This window comes from Babylonia areolata, chromosome 7 (genome assembly GCF_041734735.1).
Source record: "Babylonia areolata isolate BAREFJ2019XMU chromosome 7, ASM4173473v1, whole genome shotgun sequence".
Lineage (NCBI taxonomy): Eukaryota > Metazoa > Mollusca > Gastropoda > Neogastropoda > Buccinidae > Babylonia > Babylonia areolata.
The window spans coordinates 42,078,408-42,100,409 of NC_134882.1; the positions used below are offsets into that span (position 1 = coordinate 42,078,408).

Genomic DNA, 22,002 nt, shown 5'->3' on the forward strand with positions numbered 1-22,002 from the left:
TGATGACAGACACTATAACTTAAACCAACTGTCACAGCAAGTGTTACAGTTGTAATGGTTCAGGACCACTGACCTTGATGACACATACTTTAACACAAAGGAACTGTCACAGCAAGCATTACAGCTGTTACGGTTCAGGACCCCTGACACTACTGACACACACAGTTTATGCCACCCTACGCCTGGAACAGCTACAATATTTGGTGCCAGATGCCCAAGCATAACTCAGTGAATGCTGGTGCAGATTATGGAATCATTAAGATGCGTATCAAATATGATTTTCTGCATGTGTGTACACACACAAAAGGGAGAGTTATGGCACAAACAAGCCTGTCCATGCACTGACCAAGGACAACAGGGAAACTTAACCCATCAAGTGTGCTGCTTCTAGGATTTGAACCCAGGACCCTCAACACCCTAAACAACTTGGCCGTCACACCTGTCCTGTCAGGAATAACGTTTGCAGAAATCTATTTTTGTCATACTCTCCACAATCAATAACCCCTTATCTTTTTCATTTGCACAGCTGCCTGTGAGCTTGGGATAAACTGAAGGCTTGACCAGCACCTTGAGTTTGTGTCCGTCAAGCATCTCCCCCTTATTTTTCTTTAAAGTTTATGTGGTGTAGTTTATATGGATTAGACCACACACCCTGACACATTGATTGAAATTGAAACTTGGCATAAAACGAGCTTAATTTAAAAAAGAAAAAGTTTCAAGATGTAAGTTGACTGTGGCTCTTTTCAAGATTGGAATCACATTTCCCTTGCACAAATGTCAAATGAAACCAGACTCTGACACAAACATTCAGAAGGTCCAAACATTAAACAGATCCATGCAGTCTATGTTACTTAGAGAGGCCCTGTGGCAGAATCTAGAGTTCTGATCCAGTATTCACCAGTAATCAGGGTTTGAGGCCCAGTGTTGGTATTGTGGAAAGGCACTTTGCTCCAGGTGTGAACAGGTACCTGACTTCCAGGAAAACATAAAGCAGGAAGGAGAGGACTGGGTCCCGTCCCATGTGCATACGTACATGTGTGTGTGTGTGTGTGTGTGTAATATTATCTATGTGTGTGTGTGTGTGTGTGTGTGTGTGTGTAATATTATCTGTGTGTGTGTGTGTGTGTGTAATATTATCTATGTGTGTGTGTGTGTGTGTAATATTATCTCTCTCTGTGTGTGTGTGTGTGTGTGTGTGTGTGTCCATGTCCATCAACAAATCCTTTTACCCTGCTTCAATACTGTCTCTTCTTCTTCTTCTATGAACAAATCCCTCTTTCCCAGTTCAAAACCGTTTTATCATCCTCTTCCATCAACTAATCCCTCTCCCTAATTCAATAGTCTTGTAATCCTCTTCTGTCTGCAAATCCCTCTTCCTGGTTACTGTTTCTCTAGCTTCCTATTCACATAATGTTGTGAATAAGATTGATCTTTCTTCTCTCTGAATTACAGCTGTGTATGTGCGTGAATGAATGGCTGGAGAATGCTTTGATTTGTCTCTGAACAAGATTCAGCACAATATGAATACTTTTGTTGTTTTTGTTATCATATTAATATCATTATTGTTATCATTATGATTATCAACACAGTTATGATGATGATGACGATGATGATGGTGATGAATTGTATAATTACTATTATCTTCTCCCCTTACCTTTGGCAACCCTCACGTTTCCAAATCGGACACTGGAGGGCACTGACTGCCCTTCTCTCTTCACCCTCCTCCCCTCTCCCTCTCCTCCCTCCCCATCCACCTCACTGCCATCGCTGCTGTCCTCTTCAGAGGACATGGGTGGCCCCTGGGCGGAGGGTGTGGTGGTGGGTGGTGGGGAGGACTCTGAGGATAGTGATGATGTGGGGGGGTGGGAGACAACAGCGGAGGGTGGCTGAAGCTCTGACTGTCCCTGTCCTGGTCCTGGCGCCTTTGAGTCTGGAACATTGTGAAGAAAAAAAACAGGTGCTGATGTGTTGGTGGAGAAGCAAGGAGAAAGCACAAGAAAGAAAGAGACAACAGGAAAAGGACTTAAAAAAAGAGGGGAGAGAGGAAGGGACAGACAAACAGACAGACAGAGACAGACACAGCCAGACACAGAGAATGAACAAACAAATTGTACTTTATATTTAATCTTAAAAGGGTAAAGGAATAAGCACAAATACTTTTTGCATTCGGCCCTCTGGACAAAAAAAAGAGAGACAGAGAAAGTGACAGAGACAGATAGAGACAGGGACACAGACAGAGACAGAGACAGAATGTGAGAGAGAGACACAGACAGACAAACAGACAGAGAGACAGAGAAAGGGAGACAGAGACAGCCACAAAGAGACAGAGATAGAGATTGAGAGAAAAAAACAGCAAGACAGAGATAGTGACAGACAAAGAGAAAAACAGACAGAGAAATAGAGAAACACAGGAGAGAGAGAGAGAGAGAGACAGACAGACAGACAGACAGAGACAGAGATGGGGAGAGGAAGAGAGATGGAAATCGGGAGGAAAGCATAAAACCTGGTAACCCTCTACAGCCCCCCTCCCCCTCCCTGCACCCTCCAACTACCCACCCAACCCCCAAAACAGCTCATGTTCGCCTCCATTAACACCTCAATCAAACCAGTCTTTAAAAAAATAAAATAAAATAAAATAACAAAAAGGCAAGGGAGAAGAGAAATGCCGGTAAAAAAGAGCAGGGTCAGTTAACTCCTGATGCCTGCTACGCAGCAAGTCTGAAAGTGAAAACATCTACTGGCACTTCCATGCGAGTCCCCTCCACAAACCTAAAAGCCAGTCCCTATATGTGGTTTACATCTCTACTAAAAAGTGCAACACGCAGTGTGGTTTACGTCTTCAAAGAGTGCAACATGCAATGTGGTTTACATCTCTATACAGTGCCACATACAATGTGGTTTAGTCTCTAGAGTGCAACACAAAATGTAGTTTATGTCTCTATAAACTGCAACACACAATGTGGTTTACATCTCTATAGAGTGCAACACACACAGTGGTTTAGTCTCTATAGAGTGCAACACACAATGTAGTTTACATCTCTATAAAGTGAAACAGGCAATGTGGTTTATGTCTGCAGAGTGCAACACAGAACCTGGTTTACATCTCTATAAAGTGCAACATACAATGTGGATTTGTCTCTATAAAGTGCAGTGCAATGTGGTTTACTTCTGAGTTCTGTTAAGAGTGCAATATGCAATATGGTTTACATCTCTAAAGAGTGAAACACAATTTGGTTCATGTCTCTACAGAGTGCAACATGCAACGTGGTTTATATCTGTAATGAGTGCAAAACATCTCTACAGAGTGAAACACGCAATGTCGTTCACATCTCTATTGAGTTCAACACGCAATCTGGTTTTTGTCTCTAAAAAGTGCAACACTCAAGTGGTTTACACCTCTATAAACACACATGCGACAGTCTGCAGTCTCACAGACATCCAGGCAGGATGAACAACTCCATAAACAAATACAGGATTCCAGAGAGAGAGAGAGAAATAAAAGTGAAGAAGTGAAAGAAGGGGAGAGGCAAAAGTAGAGGAGACAGTGAGGGTGGGGACCGGGTGGGGGTAGTGGTTTGGAGGGTGAGACAAAGTGAATGGGTATCAGTTGGGGGTGAGGGCGGGAGCAGGTGGGTAAGGGTAGAAATAAGCGAAGTTAAAGGAGAGAGGCAAAGCTGGGGAGAGAGGGTGGGGACTGGGTTGGGGTGGGGGTGGAAACAAAGTGAAGTGGTGTGAGGGAAAGAGGCAAAGCAGGGGAAGAGGGTGGAGGAGGTGGGGTGGGGATACAGGTCAAGGAAAAGAGGAGGGGAAGGAGGAGGAGAAGATGACAAGAGGGTGGAGGAGGTGGGGTGGGGATATAGGTCAAGGAAAAGAGGAGGGGAAGGAGGAGGAGGAGAAGATGACAAGAGGGTGGAGGAGGTGGGGTGGGAATATAGGTCAAGGAAAAGAGGAGAGGAAGGAGGAGGAGAAGAAGATGACAAGAGGGTGGAGGAGGTGGGGTGGGGATATAGGTCAAGGAAAAGAGGAGGGGGAAGGAGGAGGAGAATAAGATGACTGCAAGAGATTCAGAAGGAGAGAGATAACAGAGAAACAGAGCCAGCCTTGGTAGCCAGAACAGGCTGACCTGATCCCTGTTATAATGAGTGACAGGTTTATCTCCAGTCCACATCTGCTGTTTGGGGGTCACCGGCAACAACTGTTGACAACACCCTCCCTGCAGTGAGATAACTCCCTCTGCTGCGCACAGTTCTGGAGTGACTCGTGGAAAATCAATCACGGGTCTGTTTCTTGGGGAGGAAGCCTTTTACCCAGTTGGCTAAGAAGTTAAGTGGGGTCAACTGAGGCACTCAGTTTTTTTGGTTGTTTGTTTCTTTTTACAGAGACACCAGCAACAATGCAGTCTACACTCATCACAGACATGCAACACAATGGCTGTTGCACTTTGAGAGGCATTTTATGTGTTGCTTTTTTGTGTGGGCTCTATTTTTTTTATAGCTTTTTTAGCCCATGTGTTGCAGCGCATAAGGATCAGTCTTCATGCTTTGACACCTCCTTGGAATGAAAATGAGACCAGAGTCCTTGCTCATTCTTCACAACAATTTTTTATCTCTATCTGTCTTTCCTCATGTGTGTGTGTCTCTCTCTGTCTCTGTCTATCTCTCACTCTGTGTGTCACTGTCTCTGTCTCTTTCCATATCCACTGTCTTGTTTCTTTTCCATATCCACTGTCTCTGTCTCTTTCCATATCCACTGTCTCTCCCTTCTTCGTTTCTTGCTTTATCAGAATTCCTCCCCAAAGAATTATGATCTTTCTGGTGGTGTTTTTTTTTGTTGTTGCTTTTTTTTTTTTTTTAAATCTCTTAATATCTTATAACAGAAGCATTAACTCCTTCTGTTTCCTTTCTCTTTCTGCATGTGCATGTGCGTGTGTGCATGTGTGTTTGTGTCTGTGTGTATCTGCATGTGAGTATCTGTGTGCCTCTGTGTCACTGTGTGTTAATCACTGTGTGTGAATATCATGAAAAGCTTTCCAATGCAACACCAGAGCATGGTGAGAATGACTGTGCAAAGGTTAACATCTCAGTGGGCACAATTTTTCACCTGCTTTCTTGCTTTTTTTCTTTCCCTCTTTTTATTTTTCTCTTGAAAAACTTTGTCAATCCCAAATTTGGATTTAAAATAGATAATCAACAAGAAAGGCAAGGCCTTCACGACTCGACTATTGGAGTTTAACGACCTATTGGCGTCTACACCCTTAAGGTCAAGTTTGTTCAGTTGGAGTTGTTTAAAAAATTAATTAATTCACGACTCACTTGTGATACACTTTTTAAAAAAAATCCAAGCTTTTTATGTATTGAGTATAATGCATTTACTGTTATATTTATATTTTTTGTATCCTCTAAACTTGGCACTTTGATCTGATATTCGACCCAACAAAAGATCTGTCATTATTGTCATTTTTTGTTCAAACAGGAACTTCTTTTGCTAAGTGTGGAAGTTTTATTTATTGCAAACGTTTTGGTGTCGGCAGTAAAACAAGGGAAATTACTCTGCTGGGGAACTTAGTTTGCTTTAAACTGATCTTTCTCATCTTAAACATTACATTTTGAAACTATACTCAATACATAAAAAGCTTGCATTTTTAAAAAAAAGTGCATCACAAGTGAGTCTTGAAGGCCTTGCCTCTCTTGTTTCAAAATGTAATGTTTAAGATGAGAAAGATCAGTTTAAAGCAAATTAACTCCACTAGCATTACATAGTAATTTCCCTTTTTTTCTATCTGAACCAAAACGTTTGCAAAATAAATAAAGCTTCCATGCTTAGCAAAAGAAGTTCCTGTTTGAGCCAAAAATGATAATAATGACTGCTCTAGCTGTTGGGTCAGAATATCAGATCAAAGTGCCAAGTTTAGAGAATACAAAAAATATAAATATAACAGTAAATGCAGTTTGCATATAATTAGGCTTCATTCTTTATTTTTTTGTGCCCATCCCAGAAGCGCAATATTGTTTTAAACAAGATGACTGGAAAGAACTGAATTTTTGACTCACTTGTGTAAACAAAGTGAGTCTATGTTTTAACCGGGTGTTCGGTTGTCTGTGTGTGTGTGTGTGTGTGTGTGTGTCTGTGTGTCCGTGGTAAACTTTAACATTGACATTTTCTCTGCAACTACTTTGTCAGTTGACACCAAATTTGGCATAAAAATAGAAAAAAGTTGGGATGTTATCATAGACTTATAACCTCTTATATTTTCTTCTACAGGAATAATCTGACAACAAGCATGTTATTTTCAGTGACATTATGTTTTTCTTTTTGGATGTCATTCAGCGGAGGTGTATATAGACTTTTTTGTTGCACAAAAATCATCATCTTCACTTTAAAATGCCTGAACAGTTATCTACAATCAAAATAACTGGGGAAAAAAACTCAGATTCAGAATCCACATTCATTTTCATTCACAAAAACATTTACTTTCTTTCAATATGTCCTGTAGTTTTTGTGCGATATTAAAAAAAATTTTTATTACCCCTGAAACCTCAAAATTCCCTGGCAAGGGGACAGCACCATTTTACTATATTTTCTGGCACTGAATGTGTTAACAAGATGACCCTTCTATGTCAAATAAAGTTGCCTATGGCAGTGAACATTTGACTATGGCAGTGAACATTTGACTATGGCAGTGAACATTTGACTATGACAGTGAACAGTCTAGCTGACTGAAGTCACCTACAGCAGCTAAAGACTTTGTTGGACATCTGGTAATAACAATAATAGCAATAATAATAACAACAGAATCATATGCAGAGACAAATCAAAGCACTTTCACACCACTCACACACACATACACACACACACACTTCCCTTTTTCCCAGATGAAGGGCCTGCTTTATGATTAAATACACACATTCAAAATCCAACAGACACAGACAGACAGACACACCCACAAACACACACACACACAAAATCAGAAACACAGTAAAAAAAAGAAACACACCTACGAAAAACACACACCTGTCTCACCTGACAAGGCCACCACCCCAGACACACCCTGTCCCTCCTGCCCCAGGCCATCTCCCCTCTGGCCACCATCGCTCTGCTGCTGCATCAAGTCCTGTCGCTTCCTGTCCAGCGCCTCCTGCAGTTCCTGCAGCTGCTGCTCACTGGTTGTGGACTCCGTCTCCGACACCTTCAATTCCATTCAATTCAAAACACTTTATTGTCCGCTTCAACCAAAACAGAATTTATCTTTCGACACACCCTTCCCTGATCACTATGCACACATCAGTTATCATGTAAAAAGAAAAACATTTGGGTAAGATAATATTACATTTTAAAATTGAGTGAAACAACTCTCATTGTGTGTAAGTGTGTACATGTGTGTGTGTGTGTGTGTGTGTGTATGCATGCATGTGTGTATCTGCCTGCATGCATGCGAGTGTGTGCGCGCATGCGTTTGCATGCATGTGTGTGTACATTTGAATCATTATAAAAAGGAAAATATTCAGTCAGATAATTATAACATTTTAAGAGACAAATGCTCATCAACAAATAACACATCAAAAAACGAGTCAGCAACTGGCACACCCTTCCTTGATCACAATGTACATATAAATCATCATGTAAAAAACAACAACGTTCAGGAAAGAAAAAAAAACATTTTAAGATGAAATGAAGCATTTCAATCATATAAAAGGGAAATATTCAGTAAGATAATCATAACATTTTATGACACAAATGAAATGAAAATAAACAAATAACCCATACACACTTCCCTTACCACTATGCAGGTATCAATCATCAAATGAAAGGAAAATAAGAACAAACTGGACAACAAGGACACCTTGTGGCCATGTCACGATGGAACACAAAGTGGGGTGACAATGTGATGAAACCTGATACCGGAGGGGTCCACACACAATACTGCTGTAACACTGGTGATGTGACAGTTAAGTGTTTGACTTTTGACTGTGAGTCGATTAAGCCTTACTTGTTTATATAAAAGTGTGTCATCAAAAGTCACTGGGAACTCTGATTTCTTATTAAAAAAAAAAAAAAATCATATTTATTATCAGTTGCTTCTTTTGTTAGATTAGTGACTTCTTAATAACAAATTCCGTTAAGTAATTTTCTTTAATTGTGTTTCCATTGATTTCAAATATTCACCTCTGATTCCACCCTCCATCTACCTAGTTTCCACCGACTCAACATTCAACTCCCCCTGCTCTCCTACCTTTTAAAAAGTAACATTCAAATGGTAAAATCAATACTTGAACAAAATGTCTACAATCAACAGTGTGTATACACACGCAGAAGTTCAAACACACACATTAAAGATCCTGCAGTCCATGTTAGCGTTCGGTGAGTTATGGAAACAACACACCCAGCATGCACAACCCCGAAAATGGAGTATGGCTGCCCACATCAGTACATGGCAGGGTAAATAAAGAAAACGGTCATGCGCATAAAATGTTAAATGTGTGCATGAAAGTGCATGTATGCATGACTGAAACCTGACTGAATGACACAGGAAATGAACGATGAGCGCCCAATGACAGCTCTACCCAGGTAGGCAGCCTTTTGTGCAAATGACACTATTTGTGAAGCGCTGAAAGCTCGGTCTGCAACCAAGGCATAGGCGTTATATAAGTAGTCATATCATATCATATCATCATATCATGTGTGACAGGGGACATTAAACAAAATCCCTCCTCTTCCTGCTCACCTTGTCGCCCTCGTTCCCATCTTCCCTCTCCATCACTTTGGGGGCAGCGGTGCCCAGTGATGCTGCTGCTGCTGCTGCGTGGGTCTTCTTCCTTTTCCTTTTTCTCCGCTCACCTGTAAGGGAGGAGAGAGGAGAGTGAAACATTTGACACTGATGCTTACAGTCCAGCTGACTGCACAAGGCCTTATCAGGGCTGCCCAGCTGAATAAAAAATTCAACCACATAAAACACAAAATTCAGTTACATCTGAAAAAAAAATTACTGCAAAACAACATAGTTCATGATGTTATCTTAACCATAAAGCTCCTTAAGGCAAATAGTATGAGTCCGTATCTGAGGAAGCCAGCCCTTCGACTTAATATATCAACCCCAGATTTTAAAGAAACTGTAAAAAGGATTCATAAAAAATTAAAAAATTCAAAGAAAAAAGTCAGAGGGAAAAGACAATATCAGAATAATAATGATGATAATAAACAACCATGTAGCACTTGACCTTACTACAAGCTCTAGGCGCTTCTGTTGAAAAACAAAAAGCTCCCTTATTGCAGCATTACAAGCATTACAAATAGATATATAAGAATTTCCACAAGCTGGGATATCAATAATACTGGAAGACCTCCCACCATCCCCACAAAAGTGGGGTGGGGGCCGAAAATGGCTAGCAACATCTACCACAACATTCAAAACACCATTTGACACATGTGCAGCCAAGTAGTTACTGCATCTCTTCATTTTGGTCTGTGTGTTTTATGTTTGGCCTCCTGAAAACCATATTCCTCTGTGTGAAATTCAGGCTGCTCTCTCCCTGGGAGAGTGCATCACCACAGTGCAGTGCCACTCTGTTTTCTTCTTTTCTCTTTCTGCATGTATATTTGTTTTCCTATCTAACTGGATTTCAATACAGACTTTTTGCCAGGGACACTTCTTATGTTGCCGTGGGTTCTTTTAGGAGTACAAGTAAAGCAATTACACAGAAAAAAAAGGTATACATGGCAAACAACTAACCAAACTCTGGTGCCGTTAGCTCCGACACTCTCCACACTCTTAGCATGCTGTCAGTCCCTCCTGTCATCACAAGGTCAGGGTCAAGGCCGCTGAACTGACAGGTCTGCACGTGTCCCCAGTGACCTCTGAACTGACCCAACGCTGTACCTCTCTGGACATCCCACACCTGGGGACATACAGGAAAACACAAACAGTGAAACAGCCCAGCACACAATCTGTAACAATGTTTCGTTTCTATCCTCACCACAGCAAATTAACATTAAGGCAAATTACCTCAGCAGTTTACAGATTAGATTCTACAAGTAAATATGGACACATCACAAGCTACTGTATGAATAATAATAATAATAATGGATACTTATATAGCACACTATCCAGAAATCTGCTCTAGGTGCTTTACAAAAACGCTTTTGATAACATAAAACATTATATCTATGTTACATACACACACCAAAATGTGACCACACACACACACACACACACACACACACACACACGCACGCACGCACGCACGCACACACACACACACACTGCATACATACATTTTAACATACATGTGTTTCTAACAGCTACCTTAACACATACGCACACATAGGCAGGCACAAACTTACATAAACACACGCACACACAATACACATTCATATACATGCATGTAGTTGTGGACCTGCCACAATTGAACTTATTGCTGAGGGAAAAGGTGAGTTTTGAGACGAGATTTAAAAGATGCGAGGGAATCAGAATGACGGAGGTTATCAGGGAGCTTGTTCCACGTCTTTGGTGATTGAAAAGAAAACGATCTGTATCCATAGGTCTTACTTCTGACGTGAGGTATCCTGAGAAGTCGAGTATCAGAGGAAGAACGGAGCTGGCGAGACGGGGTATAGATATGGATGAGTTCAGAAAGATACTTTGGGCCAGATCCGTTGACTGCAGAAAAGGTCAGAGTGGATAGCTTATAGTCTATTCGATCAGAAACAGGCAACCAGTGGAGAGACTGAAGAAGAGGAGAAACATGGTCAAATTTAGAAGCTCTGCAAATGAGTCTGGCAGCGTTATTCTGAATTCGTTGGAGTCTGTCTAACAGGTATTTGGGAAGGCCGGCCAAAAGAGAGTTGCAGTAATCCAATCTTGAGAGAACCAGAGAGCATACAAGTGTCTTGGTTGCATCGGTTGAGAGATAGTGGCGGATAGAGCTGATTCTACGCAGTTCCAAATAGGCAACTTTACAGATATTCGAAATGTGCTGTTGGAAGGAAAGAGACTGGTCCAGGATTACACCAAGACTGCGAACAGAGGGAGAAAGTGAAACAGGTGTGCTATTGATCAGAACAGAGTCAGGAAAGGAAGGATGTTGACGAAACTTCTTTGGACAGGTTATCATAAATTCAGTCTTATCATCATTTAATTGCAGCTTGTTGAGAGTCATCCAGTCCTTTAGGCCAGCAATGCACTCCTGTGTTTGAGTCACCAGTGCATCAAATTCAGCTATGGAAGCCGACTGATAAAGTTGTGTGTCATCAGCAAAGCTCTCATGCGACATCGCATGATGACTGATGACATCCGACACAGGAGCCGCATACAGCACGAAAAGAACAGGACCTAGGACGGACCCTTGTGGGACACCATATTTCAAGGCAGATACTCTAGAGTATGTACCATTTACACACACTTTCTGTGTACGATCTGACAGGTAAGACGTGATCCATGCTAGTGCAGTGTCACGAATACCAAAGGAAGTTTTAAGTCTGTTCAAGAGGATAGAGTGGTCGATAGTGTCAAAAGCTGCTGACAAATCTAAGAGAGCGAGAACAGATATCTTATCCTCATCAAATCCCGAAAGCAAATCATTCACTATTCTAAGAAGGGCTGTTTCGCAACTATGACCACGTCTATAAGCTGACTGGTGGGAATTAAGTAAACCATTCTGCTCCAGATGAGCTAAGAGCTGAGACAATATGATCTTTTCTAGCAGTTTTGATAAAAAATGACAGATTAGAGACAGGTCGATAATTTTTCAAACAATTATGATCCAAAGATGGTTTCTTGATGAGTGGACGTACAACAGCAGATTTGAAGCTTTCAGGGAAACAACCAGACAGTAAGGAAGAATTGATGACATGAGTAATATGTGGCAGTAGAACATCAATACATTCAACCAACAAAGAAGACGGGACAGGGTCAAGCTCACAGGATTTCGGACAAGCGCTCAGACACACTTTCTTCACAAAATCTTCAGTAACCGGTTGGAAACAATGTAAAACAGGACCGCTGTACACGTGTTCTTGAACGGGTGAAGAAGGAGACACAACAGAGTCAAGCTTCTCACGAATGCTTGATATTTTGAAGTCTGAAGTTTAATGAAAGTACCGGCCATTAGTATGCTGACATTGAAGGCTGCAGTGTAGATTTTGTAATGGAACATTACACTGAAGGACACACACACACACACACACACACACACACACTATTTCTTTTTTTTCCAAACATTTTTATTCAATTTTTACATTATTAAACACACACAAACATATACAAGTAATATACATACACACAGACACAGACATAGATATACACACACACATACACACACACACACAGAAACAAAAAGAAGTACTACTACCACTACTACTACTACCACTACTACTACTACTACTACTACTAATAACACAACCACAAGAACATGCTGGCAAAGATCAATGAATCAAGATCAAATATAAGGTCGCCGGGCGCAGTCTAAGGAATCCGATAAATTGTAGGTTGTCAACCTCACAATAGTTAGCACATATCACACACACTATTTCCACACATGCACAAGCTGTCCCCCCTCTCGCAAAGACTACAGCCTCATAGCCCACACGACAAACACTCGCACACACACATTTCCTAACATGCATGAGCTTTCCTCCCACTCAAAAAGACTTCAGCCACATAACCCACATTCACAGACATACATGTGTGTGTGTGTGCACAAGCAGTACCCCAACTCCAAAGATTTTCGTCTCACAGCCCACAGACAAACACACACATACACACACCCCTAACACACCCACACACATTTCCACACATGCACAAGCTGTCCCCTGACTCACAAAGACCACAGACACACACACACACACACTCCTCACACACACACACACACACACACACATTTCCATACACTACACAAGCTGTCCACCAACTCAAAGACTTCAGCCTCGCAGCCCACTGACAAACACACACACACACACACACACACACACACACACACACACATTTCCACACACTACACAAGCTGTACCCCAACTCCAAAGACTTCAGCCTCACAGCCCACTTACAAACATCCCCCCTCCCCCAACACACACACACACACACACACAAGCTGTCACACGACTCACAAAGACTTCAGCCTCATAGCCCACAGACACCAGACGGCCGTCATGATGGGGGCTCCAGCACAGGTCTGTGACTCGCCCACAGTGACCCGACAGCTCCCTCAGACTGCTCAGTATCTGCAGGCTCTCCATCTCTCCCTCCCTCTCTGCAAATTATACAGAGACCTCACAGAAACAGTTCTGCAGGACTTGATGAGAACTGATTTTTGGAACACTACTAAGATCAAAGAACAAGATACATTACCTGAATTTGTCAAAAATTCTCTTTCTTGCTATGATTTATAAAGAGACAGAAATGTCTCATTTTGGCATCACAGAAATGTTGATGATTTCAGTATTGCTACAACACCCACTCCATTCCCCAACCCTGTACCTCAAAGACCCTTCTTTGTTTCAGGGCCTATGGCCAGTGTACAGTAAATTGAATAATCAATTCTGTGTTCATTATTTCTGCCAAACAATCCAACTCTGTCATGTGAAACATGTCAAGACAAGCATCCAGCTGACACTTACACTCACATAAATATATTCAAAAATTCACAAGACACGACTCACACATGCAAAAAAAAAAAAAAAAAAAAAAAAAGCATAGAAATACACACACACAAAAACATTTATATCAGGTGGGTTTTTTTTATCCCAAAATTTACAAACTTTTGAACAACCTTATATCACTACAGGCCAAAAATAGGAAATCATATCATAAACTGATATGAAAGGCATGCACTAAGTGATTAGAGTCCTGACTTATGCCTTTCCATGAATCATCTGCTACATGGATGGGAAATGCGATTTCAGTCAGGAAATTCCTATCAAGCTGAGATTTACTTTCATCATTATTTTACATTTAAGTTTAGGTTCAGGTGGAACATTCTGTGTTTGTTTTATCACTGACAGAAAAAAATGTATCATTTCTTGTCATTGATGCACAGAGCCAAAACTGAAAAACCTTTGCAAACCTGGGTCACTAAGTTAAAACAAAAAGAATTAAGGAAATAAGAAAATGCGTGTCACTTTTCACAAATTTGTAAGACCTTTTTTAAACCTATGTAAACCCTGCATATCCCTCTTAATGAATTTAAAGCCAAATTCAAGAATAAAGGAAGGAACACACACATGCACATATGCACACACACACACCACACACACACCCCGACACCCCCCCCTTCCACCCATCCACCCACCCACACAGACATCTCTCACCCAAGACAGCGGACAGGTCCACGACATCCAGGGTCTGACTGTTGCCGGCAACGACCATCCAGTTGCGGCAGGGAGAGCTGGAGGGCGACTGCTCTGTGGCCAGGGGGTGCCAGCGTGTGCAGTGCAGCAGCTTCTTCTGCACCTTCACCACCGCCAGCAGCTTCAGGCCCCGTGCTGACACTATGTACACACTCCTGTAATGACACACACCATACACACACCTGTAATGAGAGATATGACATACACTCACCTGAAATAAGAGACTTGATGTACACACACGTGCGATGATACACATCATGCACATGTACACCTGCAATGACAGACACCATGTGCACACATCTGTAATGACAGACATGATGTACACACACACCTGTAATGACAGACATGATGCACACACACACACCTGTAATGACAGACATGATGTACACACACACCTGTAATGACAGACATGATGCACACACACCTGTAATGACACACCATGCACACACACACACACACACACCCCTGTAATGACACACAAGCTGCCCCCCCCACCCCCTCACGAAGACTACAGCCTGTAATGTGGAGTGATGGCCTAGAGGTAAAGCGTCTGCCTAGGAAGCGAGAGAATCTGCGTGCGCTGGTTTGAATCACGGCTCAGACGCCAATATTTTCTCCCCCTCCACTAGACCTTGAGTTGTGGTCTGGACGCTAGTCATTCGGATGAGATGATAAACCGAGGTCCCGTGTGCAGCATGCACTCAGCGCATGTAAAAGAACCCACGGCAACAAAAGGGTTGTTCCTGGCAAAATTCTGTAGAAAGATCCACTTCAATAGGAAAAACAAATAAAACTGCACGCAGGACAAAAATACCATAAAATGGGTGGCGCTGTAGTGCAGTGATGTGCTCTCCCTGGGGAGTGCAGCCCGAATTTCACACAGAGAAATCTGTTGTGATAAAAAGAAATACAAATACAAAACACACACACACACACACACACCCCCCTGTAATGACACAGATTATGCACACGCACACACCTGTAATGACACACACCATGTACACCCACCTGAAACTACAGTCAGTAGTTGTATCATAATGTACACACAACTGTTTAGGCTGTCATGACAGACACAATGTACAGAAACCTGTAATGATACACACTGTACACAAACACCTGTAATAACAGACACCATGTACACACACCTGTAATAACTGACACCATGTACACATACCTGTAAAGACTAACTATACACACAAACATCTGTAATGACAGACACCATGCACACACACCTGTAATGACAGCATGCACAGAGACCTGTAATCACACACACACTGTACATACACCTGTAATGACAGTCAGTAGTTTTCTCATGATTTACACACACCTGTAATGATAGACATGATTTGCACATACCTGTAATGACACAGTTAGTAGTTATATCACGGTATACACATACCGGTTATGACAGGCACAATGTACACACATCTGTAATGACACAAGCAGTAGGTATATCAATATATACACACACCTGTAATGACAGACACCATGTACACGTGCCTGTAATGACACACACCATGAAAACACACCTGTAATGACACACACTATGTACGCACTGGTCATTGTCACACCATCAGCTGTCAAGACACCAGACCTGGTAAGGACATGGTGTAACTATCAGCTGTCAAGACACCAGGCCTGGTAAGGACATGGTGTAACTATCAGCTGTCAAGACAACTGGCCTGATAAGGACATTGTGTAACCATCAGCTGTCAAGATAATTGGCCTGGTAAAGACACGGTGTAACTATCAGCTGTCAAGACATTGGGCCTGGTAAGGACATGGTGTAACTATCAACTGTCAAGACAACTGGCCTGGTAAAGACATGGTGTAACCATCAACTATCAAGACAGCTGGCCTGGTAAAGACAAGGTGTAACCATCAACTGTCAAGACACTAGGCCTGGTAAAGACATGGTGCAACTATCAGCTGTCAATACACCAGGCCTGGTAAAGGCATGGTGTAAATATCAGCTGTCAAGACACCAGGCCTGGTAAAGACATGGTGTAAATATCAGCTGTCAAGACAATAGGCCTGGTAAAGACATGGTGTAACCATCAGCTATCAAGACAGTTGGCCTGGTAAGGATATGGTGTAACTATCAGCTGTGAAGACACTAGGCCTGGTAAAGACAAGGTGTATCCATCACCTGTCAAGACATTGGGCCTGGTAAAGACATGGTGTAAGTATCAGCTGTCAATACACCATGCCTGGTAAAGACATGGTGTAAATATCAGCTATCAAGACACTGGGCATGGTAAAGACATTGTGTAACCATCAGCTGTCAAGACAACTGGCCTGGTAAAGACATGGTGTAGATATCAGCTGTCAAGACACTGGGCATGGTAAAGACATTCTGTAACCATCAGCTGTCAAGACAACTGGCCTAGTGAGGACATGGTGTAACTATCAGCTGTCAAGACACTGGGCCTGGTAAGGACATGGTGTAACTATCAGCTGTCAAGACACTTGGCTTGGAAAGGACAAAGTTTAACTCTTTCATCCCTGCAGCACGGTTTTCCGGTTTGCATGATTTTTACCCTTCATACCTGGAGGCCGGAAAACCGTGCAGCAGAGAATTCCCCCTTTCCTTCCTGCAGCCCGGAAAATCGGTTCTTGCGGTAAGCGCTTTGAACTTCCTGTGAGTCGCATCATCAGTGCGCGTCATCTATCCTTGACCGGGTCACTAGTGGGGCAGTGTTTATGAGTGGAATGGATGCCCCCCTTAACCCTCCCTAGGCTGTGGGAAAGTGGGCGCCGCTACATTCTTGCCACTGTGCTGTGTAGACACATGGACACAGAAAAACGGAATGTGTAGAAAGTTCGGATTGTGACCAGTTTTCTGATGATGAGTTTTACAACGCTCTAACAGATAATGATTTCGATCTGTTTCAAATGAATGACAAGGAGAGAGTGCATTTAGCTGTTGCTACAGAAGCACAGATAGCGGGTGATGAAAAGTTAAAAAGTAAGAAGTGTGAAAATTGTGGTGTATACTTGTGCAGTAACTGGCATGACTGCTTCAAGGTATATCACACACGTGTCACCTTTGTGTGGCATATTACGTGATGATTGTGACATGGACATGCGTATTTAGAGACAGTATCGTTTCTGAATAGTTTTTGTTCAAGAACTGTGTAGATAATGATCTGATTCTGGCTCAGTGACTGCTAGTGTAGTGGAAGGCATATATTCTCTTTGAGACAAAGTTCAAATCATTCATGTGATAAGGACAATAGTAGTGACAATTGTGATATGACTAGCAGTGTGGCACTGAGATACATATGAGGCACTACTTGGTGAGTACCTACATGATGTGCATACTCTTCAAGCAAAACACTGTCCTGCATGTAGTACGTACTTGTATGCATTGTGTTTGACCCCAGAGTCACCTGTTTTACACCCGGTGTCACCAGAGATGTCACCCTCTAGTGTCAACAGGGTCTCAGACAACTTCTCACATCAATTCTGAACACAACAGTATATGACAATCTCAGTGTACTGTAATGAGCCACGTTGCCGTAAGCCTCCAAAATAAGTATCCTGCTTCATACTTTCTTTCTCTTCTCTAAATCCAGGAATGAAGGGAATATGCAAATGGTAGGGATCTCGGAACAAGGGGGAGTAATGGTTCATAGAAAAATAGGAACGAAAGAGTTAACCTGTGTCTACGGCATCCTTTTTCCAAGGAAAAAATGGTTATGATCAGAGACTTTGCTGCAGTAGTGATGGCTTGATCTGTGATAAGTGAATAAACCCAAAAACTGACAATGCAGAATCTACTTACCCATCATCAGCACCAATTGCGGCAGTGTCCATGGTCATGTTCCATGATATTTCTGTGGCTTTGATACCAGTTATCTGCCAAGAAAAGACAAGACAATTCAACTCAGATCATGTTGTTTATAGCCCAGCATACTGCAAAGGGCCTAATTCAGGTCCCATCAGTTCTTAAAACTACTGGAAAAGAACACAAAATAATGTTAAAAGGTCAATTAAAACACCATTAGACAGACATGTTCATTCACATTTCATTAAATCAAGTAAAAACACTGAAAACAACATATCAAAAAAAAAATCACCAACATCTGTTTCAGTCCATGTGAAACTGACAAGGCATGTTTGTTTCAAGAAACCCTCTGCCGTTGTTTCTGTAAAATGCATCAAAAACAAACCCTTAAGGGATGGAGAATCACTTTAGAGTAAAGACTATGTGTTCTTGATTTTCTTTCTGAGTGTATGTTGCTGTTGTTTATGTATCTGGTGCCTTGTTTCCAGGAAAGCTAGCTCTCAAAGACCAGTCTCTCTATTTTGGCACATTACCTCTTTCTGTTCGGTAATGTAGTTGTACTTCATGTATAGAGTTAGTGTGTATATGTGTGTGTATGTATATATATATATATATATATATGAAAAAATAGCATAAACTCATTGCACCATGTGCCCAAGCGCTGCTCTGACGTCAAATTTCGTCTCATTAAAACCTGTTTTCACCTTCCTGTATGTGCATAAAATTCAAAGGGAACTAACTTCTACAGTATTTCCGGATGTGTCCACAGGTCATTTGGAGGAAAACAAATTTTTTCACACAAAAATAGGGCATGAAACCTATTGAGGCTGTAAGCTCCCCAGGTTTGAATGGGTTAAAAAAATGTCTGATGACCTCAAAGGTAGAGGACATGACACAGTGCAAAACCCTGACCTGGTCGCTGTTGATGGACACAACTTTCTCCGTGAAGTTGATTGCCTCAGCATCACCGCTTCCTCTGGACAGCACTGCACTGGAATGTTCCAACACTTTGCAGTCCCCAACAGTGTAGAGAGAGTAATTCTTTGTATCTGAAACACACACACACACACGTGCACAGTTCAATGAAAACATGTGAAGCATTGGCCTAGTGGACTAAGAAGCAAGTGTTCATAGATTTGAATCCTATATACGGACCAGGATTTTCACACACACACCCCACCCACCCCCGGAGGAATCTGGTGAACAGTTCTGTGTGGCACTCCTATGACTCTTCAATCAGCTGAGGGAGAAGAAGATAAACACAATTCAAGGATAATTTTTTTTTTTTTAAATTCTTGTTATAATTTTTCATCTCTGACTGCATGTGACACAAACATGCCACGATGATTAAAAATGTTCAGTTCAGTTTCAGTTTCAGCTAGGCATCAAAGAATGCAGACTGATCAGTATATAACATCTGCTTCAAGGAAGCATCAAATTACAGATTTTAATTTCTGGGTCAGTTGTCAAAACACTGTCTATTTAGACACAGTGCATTACTGACTATTCTAAATTTTGCAAAGTTAATGATGACATCAAGTATGGAGGATGTATGACCTTTACAAAGTCAGTGACATCATGTAGGGAGGCTTTGGGACCTTTAATAAGTCAGTAACATTTTATAGGGCTGTGGGATCTTTACCAAGTCAGTGACATCATGTAGGGAGGCTGTGGGACCTTTACCAAGTCAGTGACATCATGTAGGGCTTTAGAACCTTTACTTAGTCAATGACATCATGTAGAGAGGCTATGGGACCTTTACCAAGTCAGTGACATCATGTAGGGCTTTAGAACCTTTACTAAGTCAATGACATCATGTAGGGAGGCTGTGTGACCTTTACCAAGTCAGTGACATCATGCAGGGCTTTAGAACCTTTACTAAGTCAATGACATCATGTAGGGAGGCTGTGGGACCTTTACCAAGTCAGTGACATCATGTAGGGCTTTAGAACCTTTACTAAGTCAATGACATCATGTTGGGAGGCCCTGACCTCTTACCTTCAGGACTCTGAGTTGAAGGGCCCCAGCACAGCACATACACTGTGTGCCGGTGGAAAGTGTTGGACATTGTCGGCATCCTGTCACCACACACAACTCTGATGTTATCATCATCATCATCATCACCATCGTAGTATATTCATATATAACTTTCAAACCTTTCAAAACTTTACAACAAATCATATTCATAAGATAAGAAGCACAAAAGAACACAGAAATACACATACAGACACAGAAACTGACTAACACACACAAACATACACATGCATGCATGCACACAAGTACATGTGGAAGAAAAAGATGTGGATCAATTGAGTACAAATTTATATGGAATGGGGTGCCTTGACTGTGTAGGGACTGCTTGAAAAGGAATGTTTTTGGATTTGCTTAAAGGGTGTGAGTGAGGGATTGTGGCCGACTGAAAAAAAAATCTTTTTTATTAATTATAAAAAAAATCATTCATTTATGTGCAGTTTTCATCTGGCTCCTGTGTGGAGTTTTCATCTGGCTCCTGTGTAGGGTTTTCATCTGGCTCCTATGTGTGCGGAGAGTTTTCCGTCTGGCTCCTGTGTGTGTTAAGTTTTTCATCTGTGCAAAGAGTTTTCCATCTGGCTCCTACATGTGCAAAGAGTTTTTCATCTGGCTCCTATGTGTGTGAAGAGTTCTTCATCTGGTTCCTGTGTGTGGAGCCGTTTTTTGTCTGGCTCCTGTGTGTGTGGAGCGGTTTTCATCTGGCTCCTGTGTGGAGAGGTTTTCATCTGGTTCCTGTGTGGAGAGTGTTTCATCTGGCTCCTGTGTGTGAGGAGAGGTTTTCATCTGGCTCCTGTGTGGAGAGTGTTTCATCTGGCTCCTGTGTGTGAGGAGAGGTTTTCATCTGGCTCCTGTGTGGAGAGTGTTACATCTGGCTCCTGTGTGGAGTTACATCTGGCACCTGTGTGGAGAGTGTTACATCTGGCTCCTGTGTGGAGAATGTTACATCTGGCACCTGTGTGGAGAGTGTTACATCTGGCTCCTGTGTGGAGAATGTTACATCTGGCACCTGTGTGGAGAGTGTTACATCTGGCACCTGTGTGGAGAGTGTTACATCTGGCTCCTGTGTGGAGAGTGTTACATCTGGCACCTGTGTGGAGAGTGTTACATCTGGCTCCTGTGTGGAGTGTTTTCATCTGGCTCCTGCGTGGAGTGTTTTTCATCTGGATCCTGTGTGGAGAGGTTTTCATCTGGCTCCTGCATGGAGTGTTTTTCATCTGGATCCTGTGTGGAGAGGTTTTCATCTGGATCCTGTATAGCTACAGTTGATTGACTAATCTGATGCTCTGGATGGGCTGAGCACAGCAGGCAGTGATAGGAACAAGCTGCTATTATCCTATGGTGAGCATATCACAAGCAGGTTCAAAACAAAAAGACAAGAGGTGGAGCTGCTTACTTGTGAGACAAGACATCATGGACCCCAACACGGCCATCCTCTGTGCCGAAGGCTAACCATCCCTCCCTGGTCGGGTGCCATGCCACCTGATGAACCAACACAGTTACACCTGACAAACCAAAACCCCATTACACCTGACAAACAAACACAGTTACCTCACAAACCAATACCATTACACCTGACAAACTAACACAGTTACCTCACAAACCAATACCATTACGCCTGACAAACTAACACAGTTACCTGACAAACCAACACCATTACCTGACAAACCAACACAGTTACCTGACAGACCAACACCATTACATCTGACAAACCAGCATAGTCTGCTGACAAACACCATTATACCTGACAAACCAACACATTTACACCTGGCAAACCAACACCACTACACCTGACAAAGCAACACACAACTGACAAACCAATACAGTCTACACCTGACAAACCAACA

General features: G+C 42.1%; 1 protein-coding gene across 1 annotated transcript in view; it reads right to left on the reverse strand.

The window, feature by feature from the left end:
- Positions 1–22,002, reverse strand: part of LOC143284045 (gem-associated protein 5-like) — a 159,725-nt gene that overhangs the window by 130,150 nt on the left and 7,573 nt on the right. Inside the window, exons 8-17 of the mRNA XM_076590650.1 lie at positions 21,552–21,637; positions 20,126–20,205; positions 19,040–19,176; positions 18,125–18,198; positions 14,299–14,492; positions 13,099–13,241; positions 9,728–9,893; positions 8,723–8,835; positions 7,021–7,186; positions 1,655–1,930 (exon numbers count right to left, since the gene is read on the reverse strand). Coding sequence (XP_076446765.1) covers positions 1,655–1,930; positions 7,021–7,186; positions 8,723–8,835; positions 9,728–9,893; positions 13,099–13,241; positions 14,299–14,492; positions 18,125–18,198; positions 19,040–19,176; positions 20,126–20,205; positions 21,552–21,637 — 1,435 coding nt within the window. The remainder of the gene's footprint in view (positions 1–1,654; positions 1,931–7,020; positions 7,187–8,722; positions 8,836–9,727; positions 9,894–13,098; positions 13,242–14,298; positions 14,493–18,124; positions 18,199–19,039; positions 19,177–20,125; positions 20,206–21,551; positions 21,638–22,002) is intronic.